This window comes from Lynx canadensis, chromosome A2 (assembly GCF_007474595.2).
Source record: "Lynx canadensis isolate LIC74 chromosome A2, mLynCan4.pri.v2, whole genome shotgun sequence".
NCBI lineage: Eukaryota > Metazoa > Chordata > Mammalia > Carnivora > Felidae > Lynx > Lynx canadensis.
In genome coordinates this window covers 24,318,958-24,333,561 of record NC_044304.2, presented here as the reverse complement: position 1 = coordinate 24,333,561, position 14,604 = coordinate 24,318,958, and the positions used below count along the sequence as shown (strand labels likewise).

General features: G+C 39.3%; 2 protein-coding genes across 2 annotated transcripts in view; one reads left to right on the top strand and one right to left on the bottom strand.

Moving 5' to 3' along the window:
• Positions 1-14,604, top strand: part of ERC2 (ELKS/RAB6-interacting/CAST family member 2) — a 937,319-nt gene that overhangs the window by 192,833 nt on the left and 729,882 nt on the right. The window lies entirely within an intron of this gene.
• Positions 12,602-12,883, bottom strand: LOC115508390 (small ubiquitin-related modifier 1-like). The gene has a single exon (XM_032592314.1). It carries the CDS (start codon positions 12,881-12,883, stop codon positions 12,602-12,604), a length of 282 nt encoding a protein of 93 aa, XP_032448205.1.

Genomic DNA, 14,604 nt, shown 5'->3' with positions numbered 1-14,604 from the left:
GTTTTGAGGAAGAGAGTTCCTTTTATAATTTGCACAAAGGTGCCATATAAGCTAGTGGCAGCCCTGCCATCACACATTTCTTTGGAAGCTTCTACTCTGGTGGGCAAAGTAATACAAATCATTATCCCAGAAGTCATAATGTGGTCGAGAGCCATAAGAAAAGTATAGTTTGTTTAATTTGCACATTTCATGCATATGAAAATAGAATCCTCCATAAAAGAGGTCCTTGAATATACCTTTCATCTTGAAGCTATCACTAATGCCTGTGTGTGTATGTTGCTATCCTTTCCATGTGAAGGATAAATAATTTAAGAAATGAAGCAGGTGAGTGACATGGTAGTTGTGCTAGAGAAATGGGGACAGGGATACCCCTTTTGTACATGAGGCTATACTACACTATAGTATATGTTTTCCTTCAGGACTTGGTTTTTTGGACTTGAGGACTATACACATAACTTAGCATTGGCCATGTGGGCATTATTGGCTTATCTGCTGTCATGCCTTGGGTTGACACATTTTACACATGTTCTTGTTGTTATTCCACTTTCATCTCCATTTCTTTCTAGAGATAGTCTGCTGTTTTACATGGAATTACATTTGAATGGTCACTGAGAGGAAACGTGTCTGTTTAACTTGGCCTCTTTATTATTTAGTTATTCAAGTATTATATTAGTTTTAGGTGTACAATATAATGATTCAACAATTCTATACATTACTCAGTGCTCATCAAGATAAGTGTGCTCTTGGGGCTCCTGGGTGGCTCAGTCGGTTAAGTGTCCGACTTCGGCTCAGGTCATGATCTCACGGTCTGTGAGTTCGAGCCCCGTGTTGGGCTCTGTGCTGACAGCTCAGAGCCTGGAGCCTGCTTCCGATTCTGTGTCTCCCTCTCTCTCTGCCCCTCCCCCGTTCATGCTCTGTCTCTCTCTGTCTCAAAAATAAATAAACGTTAAAAAAAAATTAAAAAAAAAATGGTAAGTGTGCTCTTAATCCCTTTCACCTATTTCACCCATTCCCCCTACCTGCCTTCCCTCTGGAGACTGCCAGTTTGTTCTCTGTATTTAAGAGTCTGTTTTTTTTAATCTCTCCTTCTTTAAATTTGTTTGTTTTGTTTCGTAAATTCCACAAGTAAGTAAATTCCACAAGTAAATTCCACAAATAATATGGTATTTGTCTTTTCCTGACTAACTTATTTTAGCATTGTACCCTCTAGGTTGTCCCAAATGGCAAGATCTTATTCTTTTTTATGGCTGAGTAATATTCCATTATATGTTCTATATATATGTTACCATATATATATATATATATATATACACACGTATACACACATATACGTATTCATATATATAACATATATAACATATATGGTGGAATATTACCCAGCCATAAAAATATCTATTCCATTATATATAAATGTGTATATATATGTATGTGTGTGTAACTGTATATCATTAATATTATATATATATATATACTGTATACTGCATTTCACCTCTTCTTTATCCATTCATCTATGGATGAACACTTAAGTGCTTCCATAACTTGGCTATTTTCAACTTGATGTTTTTAGATGCAGTAGTATTATTGATGTAGATAACAGAGAGCTCTTCTAGATGGGCAGGGCAGAAAAGAGAGAATGCAGTTACTGACAGGGAACCAGGTAGAAGAAAACCTACTTTTTTGTACAAGTGGTAAACTCCTGGGTTATTTTTCTTTTTGGGTCCAGATGTGCCAAAATTGGTCATTTTGACTGGATTGCAAAGAAGGATCGCACTGGATATTTTGGTGTTGATGTCATTCTTATGGTTATTAATGCTAGAGCTCTCAACTGTGAGCCTAAGTTGTGAGCTGTGGGGGAAATGATTTGTTCTTAGTAGTTAGGGTAATGAAATTTGCAAATAATGTGTTAAAATTAAATTATGTGGTTATATTATAAAATAAAATGATATAAATATGAGATGCAATATTAGATAGCTTATATAATAGAAAGTTTGGACCCCTAGTTCTCTGAAGGAGGTTGTGTTGTTATCTTTATAAGTGTAGCAACTAGGGCTTAGAGAGGTTAAGTTCACAGTGCTGGGAAGTGGAGGGAATGGAATTTGAATCCAAGTCTGACTGACAAGATTCCCACTCATATTTATATTTCCCTGAGCTAAAAAGACAAGGGGTTGTATGTAACCACATCTCTGGACACCGCCATGGGTATGTGTGAATGTCACTGTTTCTGTGTAGGATGACTACCTATTCCAGGTGCCTAGGAGTGAGGAGGTTCCAGGATGTGGGATTCCAGTTTATAAACCGGAAAAGTGCTGGACAAATCAGGCGGAGTTGGTCACCCTACTCCTGTATGCCATGGTAGGGACAAGGTAAGGATCAGGTGGGAACCATTGGATTACTTCATCATCTTTGCTATCGTTATGTGTATTCCGGATGGTTTGGATGAGAGTGTGGTTTTTCCATTACACTTTTTCAGGATGTAAAGAAAATGTGTAAAGAAATTGCAGGACTGTTTTTTTAGGCAGCTCATTGGCCAGGATCTTCAGAGTCTTTCTAAAAACAGGTGAAGTAGAAGTTATAAATAAATACATAAGTACATAGCCTGCCATGATGGTGGGAAACACACTTATTCCCCTTCAGATCTGGCCACAGTGGTCTCATTTCAGCCAGATGTCTCAGTCCTGTTTTGCCCTAAGTTGATGGATTTTAGTAATTTGGTGCTGGGGGCTGGGGGTGGAGGGTACATACCCTTACCCTATGTTACCCTGATTGGAGGCTGTGTCGCCTCAATTATAGGAGTTTAGAAACTAGAATTTAGTATTTAACAACTATTCACATTATTGTAACTGGAGAAAATAACAATAAATATGCTTATTTAAAAATGGAAATTTGTGGGGCACTTGGGTGGCTCAGTGGGTTAAATGTCTGACTCTTGGTTTTGGCTCAGGTCATGATCTTGTGGTTTTGTGAGTTTGGGCCCCACATTCGTCCCTGCACTGGCAGCACAGAACCTGCTTGGAATTCTCTCTCTCCCTCTCTCTCTCTGCCCCACCCCCAACTCACTCTGTCTCGGTGTCTCTCAAAATACATATATAAACTTAAAAAAAAAAAAGAAAAAATTAGAGATTTGCTACTTGGAAGTATCTGCTCCCTTATGGAAATCTTTCTGGTTTCATCATCTTTGTGTTGAAGAGCTGCCTGTGGGCCTGGCAGTTGTACAGAGGGAAATTTATCTGGTGCCTTTTTTTGTAAAAAATGAGAATGATTTGTCTTTTTTTTTTTTTTTTTTTTGGTGCTCTTTTGCCTTCATTGGAAACTTGAAATTTTTTTAGCTCATTGATAGTTTACCTATCTGGTCACACTTTTTTTTTTTGGTTTATTTTTTTCCCCCTTTTTAAACAGTTTGGGTGTGGGGAGGAAATATCTGTGCCTCTTTAGGACATCTGTTGTTTGTTGTTATAGCTGACTTTGGAATGCTGTCCTTGGAACTGCTTTCCAATGTGGAGTATATGTATGCAGTGCTTCATTAACTGATGGTGTGGGAGAAGGGAGCTTTCCTTATAAGACAGCTCCCCAAGTGACCATAGCCTCGCCCTTTATGTGTCAACACTTTCAAAAATGATTAACCACTCTGAGGGAAGTCTTTATAGATTACAGCTATTGGAATACTTCCTGACTTTCTTACACAGAGTGTCCCCAGCAGATTGGAACCTTTTATTCATAGCTCAGGGTCAAGATTAGCAGTGTCTATTATTACTCTTTCTTGTGAGGGGGTAGGTGCCTTGGGGTGGTCTTGGGAATATAGGGTTATTTGCCTCTCTCCTAAGTGGTCTCAGATTATCTCCTTTGCATGTATATTTTTGGTGTTTTTTTTCTGGTTCTTCCTATGCTGCTAGAGGACATCTATCCCTGTTAACAATGTTGGCGTCTCTAGCACGTGTTTCACATTTCATCTTTTTATTGTTAGTTTGCTGGAGACTGGGAATTAGAATGCCAAGCTTGTTAGAAGTGTGCAGAGTAGGTAGGGTTTAAACAGACTGATCTATGATTAAAGTTGAGTGTGTCTTAATGTGTTGAACTTGAATGATCTAAGATAGGACTTCTAGATAATTGTGATGTAAGTGTGTTGTAAGTGTGTTTGACACTGGTGAAATAAAGCTTGTGGAGAATTTGAGTTGAGAACCAGGAAGGATCTTCTGCCTCAGAATGTTAACTTGACTTCACTTCTTTTTTAGTCAAGATAGTGCTGGGAACTCTGAATTCTTTTCTGATATCCTTTCTTTCATCTGGACATGTAACAGAGTTTTATTCATGCTGTTTGGATCTTGCATATTTATAATGTGAGCCAAAGTACTAGTATTTATGAAATCCCCCTTGTTTTCTTGCTAATGACAGATCCTGAATTTTTTTTATCTTTAGTAACTTCACCTCCTATTTACATCTTTATCCTCAGCCAAGCTGGGTGTAACTAAAAAATAGGAATGGGGGTCACCTGGGTGGCTCAGTTCATTGGGCGTCTGACTTCGTCTCAGGTCATGATCTCACAGCATAAGTTCAAGCCCCGTGTCAGGCTCTGTGCTGACAGCTCAGAGCCTGGATCCTGCTTTGGATTCTGTTGTCTCCTTCTCTCTCTGCTCCTTCCTCCCCAGCTCTCTCTGTCTCTGTGTCTCTCTCTCAAAAATAAATAAACATTAAAAAAATTAAAAAAAATAAAAAATAGGAATGGTATCATTCCATCTCATCTCCTGTGAGAAGCCTCATAGCAGATTAAAATTCATATTTCTTAATACTTTGAAAAAGTCAGCTGTGGATAGTGTGTGAGGGTCTGGGAGAAGGTGGTGAAAATTAGAACTTTTAAAGCAATATGTTTTTCTTAGTCTGTCTTATTAGACTGTGAGTGTACATTTTATCAAATTGCCAGCCTGTCTGTTTTGGTCTTATTTGCTTGAAATTAGAATTGCTTTGGATAAGTAGGAAAGTTAAGTCATTTATACCAGTTAGGGTTAATATAATAAATTTAAAGCTGTTTTAGTTTTTACATTACAAACTAACAATTCTATATTATTCTGGCCTACTGAAAATTTCTCAAGTTTTTACTTTCTGTGATTATGTAGGGGGCTAGAATAAATATATATGTTAGAAATCTCTTGTATTTCTGAGTCAGTGAGAAAATCAAAAGCTGATTGGATTGACAGTCTAAAAATAAAAATCACTTTGAATTTGGTACTGTCTTGTAATTTACACAAAGCCTAAGAGTGAAAAGTTAAAGGCTCTTCTACCTGAAAGACCATAAGATGAATGGAAATGGGCTAGTGTTGTATTTTTCTTTTTGCTACTGTGATTTTTGTTTGTTTGTTTTGTTCTGCAAATGCCTTTTCTAGTTAGTCTCTGTGTGGGTAGTAATAAGATTAATTCTGTTTTAGGGGGATTAGCTTGTGGCTGTGAAGACATGTAGCGTTAAAACTTCTGTAGCACAAATGTAAGACCAAAGAAGACGTGACAGTCTGTGGAATGTTAACTTCTTACAGGGAATTAGTTAAAACTGTACTTTTATGCAGGAGGTCCCTCTTACACGAAGATGTTCATATTGGGATCCAATTAGGACCAAAATTTGTATAAATAATGAGTAAAGTTAGTAAGTTTAGTTTGGACTTTGATCTTACAAATGGAATTAGTTAAATGAAATTTTGTATCTCACATTTGACAAAATGTATGTGCCATGTATTAAGAAATATTTAGAACAAAGAATGAAATCCAAATATCAATTTTGATTTAGTATGAAATTTTTCTGATCAGATTGACAGCTAGCATGATGCAATGTCTGTCAGTCAGTGTTTGACCTTCATGCTACCATTAAAAAAAAAAAAGTCATTTTCCCAAAAGTAAATTAGAGAGCTTCTTCACATTTCCCAGCAGCCTCTTTAATCTGTTGTTATTCAGGTAATTTTCTTTTGAAGTTCCTATCCTGCCATCATCCTCCTTAATCATTCCACCTCAACAGATTGTCACTGTTGGTAGTTCTGTCTGAGATTCATTGGTTGCCCACCACCTTGCTTTCACTGAGTGCAAGATGTGTGCCAGATACTGTGCTGGGTGGTGGGATGATGTGGCCACAGCCTTTTTAGTCTTACAGTAGGGACTTGAAGAGTAGTAATACCAAACATGGTCTACAAAACCTGCAAAGAACGATCAATTTCCATTAAGTGTTAGGAACCCCTATAGGAAGTGGCATTTGAAAGGGGACAGATGTCAGGAGATGAAATGGGATGGGGTAGCAAGTCAAGCAAAAGCTCAAGGGTAGGAACACACAGGGAGAGTTCAGAGGGCAGTGAGTTGTGTAATTTGGCCAGGACGTAGCAAAGGCACAGAGGATCAGAGACAGTTTGGGATGAGAGGTAGGTGAGGCTTCCCTAGTCTTTACTGATTGCCTACCAGGCACTGTAGATACAACTGTTCATAATATAGACATTGTTGATTCTTATGGAAAACAACAGGTTGCACATAGTTAAATCATTTCATTTACTAAAAAAGGCAGGGAGTGTTTAACAGAGTTTCTTAACTTAGAGGAGGCAAAGAAGGCCTCTCTGGATCAGTGGTGTATAAGCTGAGACTTGAAGGATCAAAAGAAATTCAAGGAGGGGGTGGGGAAGGAAGGGTGGGAATGAATTGGAGGCAAATAGCATAGTTTAGTCAAGTCTGGAGGCAACAGGGAGCTGAGTCCATAGCATTGGAAACAAGGAAAGTCTAGAGCTGTGCTGTCCAATGTGGTAGCCATAGTTAGATGTTACTTTGAGCACTTGAAATGTGGCTATTGCAATCAAGGGACTGAGTTAACCTCCCCATGCTGGTCTAGAATACCTATAACAGAGGGAGAGAAGTTTTCATGGGACTGAAGAGGACCATTGGAGAGTGAGTTTGTGAAATATGGTGAACTATGGTGAGCAGTCAAGACTTTATTCTAGAATGGTAGAGAACCACTAAAAGATCTTATGAAGGGGTGAGCCATAATCAGATTGGCATTCTGCAGTTGGCCTGTGAATAGGATGCTACTGCTGGATTTGAGCAAGGAAGGGTAGCCATAAAGTTGTACCTAAGGAGGATTGATCTGGAGTAGGGTATGGAATAGACTGGACAGGGGATGGAGGGAGGTGGAGAGGCCAGAGGGGGTAGAGGTAGAGCATAGTGGTTTATAATGCAGGCTCTGGAGTCTGATTGCCAGAGCCAAATTCTGGGTTGGCCATCTTCGATTTGCTTGGAGGAAGGATGTTTCAACTTTGTGAGCAGTGCTTGGTCCTGGAACTGGCCTGACTTACGCAGCTACAGGACAAGTGGAAGGGGGGTTATTTGAGCTTGCAATCACGTCTCTGGGGGCCATTGTGAGTTGCCATTCTGGGAGTGGGGCACAGGGACTATGTCCTCATGTTTTTTGTTTCACTTGGTGCAGAAATTAAGGTCCCTTGATGACATCTCATTCAATCTTCTTTGACCTTATTTGGTAAGCTTTTCACTAAACTTTTATGGAAAGTCTGTTATTCTCATCTGCTTCCCATAAGAAAGTGTTTGGCAGTGGCAGCAAGTCCCAAGACTTACTGGAGAGGAGTGGTTTCCTGAAGGTCCTCCACAACATTCTCATAGAGCTTGCTTTCCCCAGTTGCAGACCAAGCAGACTGATGGAGCAAATTTGCTTTCTTTTTGGAGCATTCTGAGAAGTGTGGCTAGGAAGGTGCAATGAGAATTGGAGCAGGCAGCATATGTGGAAATTAACACTGTAGTTGCAAAAAACCCTAGCTAGCACTATTAGAAAAGGAGGCATTACTGAAAGGACAGCTTGTGGAATCCAAGTGCTGGATACAGTAGTCCTGAGGAAGAGCTGGAGAGGGGAACCCTAGGATTGCCAGGATGTTTCAGTTCTTCTGACTACGGGCATTACCTGTGCTGCATCTTGCTCCATGTGGTCACCTCAGCCAGCCCTAAGCTCTTGAATTTACCTTTCATAGATCCAGCTGGAACCTGGGAGAGAGCCCAGCTTGGGTCAGTTTTCACTCTTGCTCTAGGCAGGCCTGATTTGCTAGGAATGACCTTGTGGAACAAATATAGCTCCAGGGCCTCCCTTGCCATGATGCTTAGGGCAGGAGTTCCGCTTGGTTGTTGTCAGAATGGTGTTCACTATGGTATCACATATAATAAATATACAATATAAATACATATATAAATATTAATTTCCTAAGCCGTATCTGAGATATTATATCAAAAATTAGTCTAAAACCCACTTTTTCTCCTTATACTTTTACATCCTCAGCCACTCTGGTATAATGCTTATTTACAAGAAAACTCTTGGGGTGCCTGAGTGGCTCAGTCAGTCGGTTGAGCATCTGACTCTTGATTTCGATTCAGGTCATGATCTCATGGCTTTGGGAGATGGAGCCTTGTGTTGGGCTTTGCACTGACAGTGCGGAGCCTGCTTGGGATTCTCTCTCTCCCTTTCTCTCTGTGCCTTCTCACTCTGTTTCTTCTCAGAATAAATAAATAAACTTAAAAAAAAAAAAACTCTTTTGATTTTGCCTTGTTTTTTTTATAATATCAGCTATTTATACATATGAGTGGAAGGGTAAAACCTAATTTTATATGATACTTCAATGATCTACATCTTTTTGGGGAGGAGGAATTAGAGCGAATGTCTTACAGGAATTAAAATTCACTGTGTATGAAAGATCACATTTGAGATGATCATGATTTATAGAGTAAAATATAGGTTTAAGGTCCTAAACAGCTATTTGGTAAATGAAAGAGACAGAATTTTTGTGTTTTAACAACTTTGGTAAATATTGTACGTAAAATGAAAATAAATCAAAGTTCAAGTTGTACAAGGTAGAGTTTCTGGTGATTTCTGTGATATATTCCACTTTTCTATCTTGAATATCACGTTGAATCAAGAGGCAATAAAAATATAGGTCTCTAGTTTAGTTTATGGTTGGTAAACTACAGCCCATGGGCCAAATCTAGCTTGTCACTTGGTTTTTTAGATAAAGTTTTATCAGAGGACTGGCATGCTGATTTGTTTACATATTGTCTCTGGCCACTTCTACGCTACAATAGCAGAGTTGAATAATTGCAACAAGAGACCATTTATGGCCTGCAAAGCAGAAAATGTGTGTTATCTGGCTCTTTACAGAAGAAGTTTGCTGATCCCTGGTTTAGGTCATCTGAGGCAGTGACTTTTTTTTTTTTTTTAATTTTTTTTTCAACGTTTTTTATTTATTTATTTTTTTTGGGACAGAGAGAGACAGAGCATGAACGGGGGAGGGGCTGAGAGAGAGGGAGACACAGAATCGGAAACAGGCTCCAGGCTCCGAGCCATCAGCCCAGAGCCTGACGCGGGGCTTGAACTCACGGACCGCGAGATCGTGACCTGGCTGAAGTCGGACGCTTAACCGACTGCGCCACCCAGGCGCCCCGGCAGTGACTTTTAAAGTGGCACTGAGGGGTCCTAGAACCCTGTGAGACAGGCCGAATCAGCCAAGGGTGATACCTAGCAGGGCAAGCCATCTGGGCCCCTAGTCCTGTTTCATCCAGAGTAGTTTGACTGTTGGGCTTCTGTGTAAGAAGTGATATGAATAAAGAAAGGATTGTCTTGCTTCAAAAATGCTATCAAAGCTACTGATCTCAAAGCACAGGAAGGCATTCAGAACGAGAGAGGGTCTCTCTCAGATTGTCTAATTATCTTATTGTGAACAAAGTGATTGCCTTGGCTTGACATAATGTCTCCAATGTAGAAAAAAAAATCCTTGACAGGAATTTGGCTGCTGAGGTGGACCTCTGTAATTACTGACTTGTTGGAAATTGCTTTTCAGTCTCTGGCAGGCTGATTTCCCTTTTTACAGGCAGAGATGCTGAACTTCTTTCTGTACTGCAGTCAGATTTTAAAAGACTGCTCTGTGACTAGAGTTGATGAAGGGGTGAAGTTCATACTCACAAGGCAATGGCTGAAAGTAAAATGTGCCAAATCCTGGACTTTGGTTCTAATTCTTAAAGCATCAACACATTAATCTGGCCTTGAACCTGATGCCATGGAAAATGGCCTTTAACATAGGCTAATTTCCTCAAGTGTTTCTATTTTTGTAACTTAGGGGAAAATCTAAATGTGAATTGCAAGAGTTACTCAGGGTGAGAAATGGAGCCTTGGGATTGGGCAATAAGGATAAGGCCATTTGGTTTAGTTTAGGTTAAGCCATATAAACTGCAGATGGTTATCAAGCTTGCCATGCCTGATGAAGATTTTAAACTATGATGCATTACGGTATATGATATGCCAAAAGAATTGCAAAGTCTTGCCAATTTATATGGGCAGAGACTTGGGGCATACGTTTGCAAATGAATTTGCAGGGTGTTAGATCAGGAGGGTGGAATTTATTGTTGGAACAAACACAATTTATACATATGGATGCAGTGACCAGAGGTCATCTAGAAGGGAAAATCTAGAAAGGGTGATGGGGATTGGGTAGCACTTGCTTCATCCCAGAGGTTTACATACATTATCTCATTTAATCCTCACAGTGTCCCTGTGAGATGGCTATTATTATCCATATTTTACAGATAGGGTAAGCATTAATTAAGTACTTCTCAAGGTCATACAGCTAGTAAGTACTTAAGTATATTTGCCCAATGTTTTTCCAGGGGGATGTGATTGGAGTTGGAAAGTGAGTGTCTGAGAAGAGCTCCCCTGCACCCAGCCCCATTTCATGTGAGGGAAAGGAGAAGTAGATATGGTCTCTTTAGATCCAGAAATCTCTGAATATAATTCAGGAGGAATCTAAAGCAGTGGGGGAACTTAGCTTGTTTCCCAGAGCAGGCTGGGGAGACTAGGTGATGCATATTCAACTGGCCTTGTGAGTGGAGAAGTGGCAATGGCTGAAGACAGCCATATAAGACCCAAGCTCCAATGTGGTATGGAAAAAGAAGCAGTGAGGCTCTTAGCTGTCACAGGAAGCTGTGGTAGATGCTGAGAGGGTTGGAAGACTGGGGAGTCATGGGGCAGGGCCAAGAAAGACTCAGAGTGCGTGGATCTTGTTGAAGTCCATGGTGGGTGCTGCAGTCAGCAGTAGTTGACCTCAGAGGTCAACACCCAAATCCAGGTGGCACCAGTTACTCAGACACTACCTGTAGATGGCAAATATGTCCCAGGGGATGCTTTACCATTTAGGAATTTAGGGGTAGATGAGAAGGTGGGGAAAGAAGAGAATCTCAAAAGACTGATGTTTAAGTAGTGGTGACTGAGTTACTTCTAATTGCCAAGGTTATGTTGTTGTACCTTTGTTCTTTACCAGGGGGTTAGAATTAGGAATTTGGAGGCTACAATGAAATTAAGATATAGAGATATAACATTTTTTGGTACATCAAATATAAAGTTATATTTTGCACATTTCTCTTAATTGCTGATAATTTTTAACCAGAATCAGCTAAATTAATTATGCTAATTTTTTCACATTAGTGACTAAGCTATAGTTTGAATATGAATGGTTTGAAACCATGTTCACGTATATTATTTCACTTAATTTGGGAGGCATGTACAATTGTTTAATATTATGAGGCAGGGTACCATTATTATTTTTTACAAATGTTTTATTTATTTTAATGAGACTGGTACAGACAATGTCCATTTAAAACACATATCCCCGGTCAAAAAGTACAAATAAAATAAAAAAGAGTAGTGTCCTGTTGAATACACTTCTGCATGAATAACTTTATTAATTGTTAATGAAAATTAGAATATTTCTGAGATCTTCTTTAAAAAATTAAAAAAAAATGTTTTATTTATTTTTGAGCGGAGTAGAGGAGGGGCAGAGAAAGAGGGAGACACAGAATCCGAAGCAGGCTCCAGGCTCTGAGCTGTCAGCACAGAGCCCAGTGCGGAGCTCAAACTCATGAACTGTGAGATCATGACCCAAGTCGAAGTCAGACACTTAACCAACTGAGCCACCCAGGCACCCCTCTGAGATCTTCTAATAAGACTTTTCTTGTATCTTCAAACACTTTCTTTTCAGTGAAACCATCTTTGAGTTAGTCATTACCCTCGCCATCTCTGTCATCTTGATGCCAGCATGGTATTTCTCTTCTTTTGGTCCAGACCCTCAAATTTTAAAAGTAGCTTCAAGTTAAGGAAAGGTCATTTTTCCACAGTTCACTTCTCTGAAAAACTTTCATCTCCCACTGAAAATCATAGTCCAGGAGTGAAGCAATCACAAGTTAGAACTTCAGGGCCAACTGGAAAGTCGTTGTGAACACTCGCATTGGTCAATCTTATTTATCATAAGACTGAAAAAGCACAGCCTGGGAAAAGTGGGCCCTTTATGCATGCACGTAATTTTTAAAAAGGAGAGGGCTATATGAAGGGGGCTGAGGTTTGATCACCAAAAATCAGCACAATGAAAACAGGTGGTAATGAATAATGGACACTAGAATTCAAATTAGCAGATGTTTTAAAGAGATGGGGTGCCAGTTTTCAATTTCATTTTGAACACTACGTTACAAAAGAACTAATTTTAAAAATAGAAAAGGATTGAGGGTAAAGAAAAAAAAAAGAAGAATATATAAATCATTGAATCATTGATCATTGTTCCTGATAAACTTCAATCACATCTTCCTCCATTCCAATTTCTTTTGGAGTGTAATTATCAGCACTTCTCTGATCTTCAAAGAGAAACCTGAGTGAATTCATTGGAACACTCTGTCTTTGGCAGTGTGATGTTTTGAGTTTATTGAGGTGTGTTGTCATTTTCACTTTGAACTGAATCTCACTGCTATCCTGTCCAATGACTTCCAGTTTAATGTGTTCTCCTACCTTCTTATCCCACAAGTCCTCAGTTGAAGGTTTTGGCTCCTGGTCAGACATGATGATGGTGGCTTCATCCAGGGTCTCCGTACAGTAGCGCCCTCAGGTAGGCAGAACCTCGCTCCAGGGTTTACAAATCCATCCCTCTTCCCCACCGCACAATACCGCGGCTCTGCAAGGTACCATTATTATCCCACATTTTACAGTTAAGGAAACCGAGGCTCAGAGTAATTAGCTTACTTGGCCAAGGTCACACAACTGGTCAATGAATGATGCTGAAGTTATTGATTCAACATCCACTTTGAATTATCAGAACCTGGCATGGGACCTGACACATAATAAGAGCACAATAAATATTTGAATGAATGAATGATGGCTCAATTGTGTGGCAGTGTCAGTAGGCTAGTTGGTAGGTTGGGAATCCTGTTGTGAGCAAGGTAAGGAAAGAAAAATTAATCAGAGCTGGATCCTCCTCTAGGTGAATTAGCTGTCCCTGATGTGCTATGCATTCTAATTTATAGCTAAACCTTTGGAAATACTCGTGGGTCCTGTCAGAAAATACATGGGAAGCAAAAGAGTTTTAGAAGTGAAAAAAAAATGTTTTGTGGTTTAGAGACTCCTGAGGAAAGTTAACTCTTGGGCTGAGTATAGTATGGGGGGAGTATGTCAAGGGCCAAGAAAGTATTTCATATCAGTTCATGCCTCTTAGAGTTGCTTTACAATATCTCATCATGTTGCTGTAATCCATGAGCAGAATAAAAGTGGACAGACTTCCAGGGCAGATGTAAAGAAATTATAGCTAGTTCTCTAGTGCAAAGTAGTGCCAATTTCAAGTTTGGGTACCAGGCCTCTCCCAACCTGTCCAGCCCAACAGTACTTTTGTTTATTTCCACTTTGCATGTGGCTTTCTGTTAATCTGATTAAAATACCAGTTCTGTGTATAGGTGTTATATTTCTGGTTAGCACTTTGAGGTTGGGGTCCTAATTGAGAGCTTTTTTTTTCACCTTCTGGAAGTACAAGTCCTTTTGAAAACTTATGGTTTTGGAGTTTTGGGACTCTTTAGAATTTGGTTTTCATGTATGGGAGGAGGTTCTTTACATTAAAGTCTGAGTGTGTGTGCAAACAAGTGAGCATTTCCTGAACCTTCCAAATGCTGTGCATGTTTGACCTGGACTATACTGAGAGTGGTCTGCACACCTATGCTTAATCTCTCACGCCTCCCACTTATAACTGAGGGATCTGAGTCTCATATTTGGTGTAAATTATTAGGACAACCACATTGGGGGAAAAGTTTGTCAACGTAAATGAGTCTGTAATCAAATACCTGGATACCTCTGGAATCTATCCTTTAGAGATAATTTTTAGTGCAGAAAAAGAAGTTTTATGCCCAAAGGTTGGCATAAATTGAGAGCAATTTCCCCTTTTTTAAAATAAAAAGTTTTTTTTAAATAAGAGAAAACTTTTAAATAAGATAAAACTTTATAGTTTCCAAATATAAAACTAGCAATGATGTTATATAACCACCAAAATGATTTAAAAAGTACCAAACAAGGTACTTTATTACTTACGATTAATCTTCATTCAAGTTATTATTATCCCATTATTTCAGTCTTGAGGGAAGGGAATAGGCTGTGGAGTTAGAGCTTGTGAACACATAATTCCTTCTTAGAATAACCAGCTTGTAAGGTACAGCCGTGACAAACACTGAAACTGGTGAACAGAGTACTCAGAAAGAAGCCATGAGGCTGATACACTTCATAGGCAAGGATGCCCATAAACA

What these genes read in the sequence shown, in the direction of transcription:
- LOC115508390 (XM_032592314.1), bottom strand. Translation starts at nt 12,883, where the DNA reads ATGTCTGACCAGGAGCCAAAACCTTCAACTGAGGACTTGTGGGATAAG.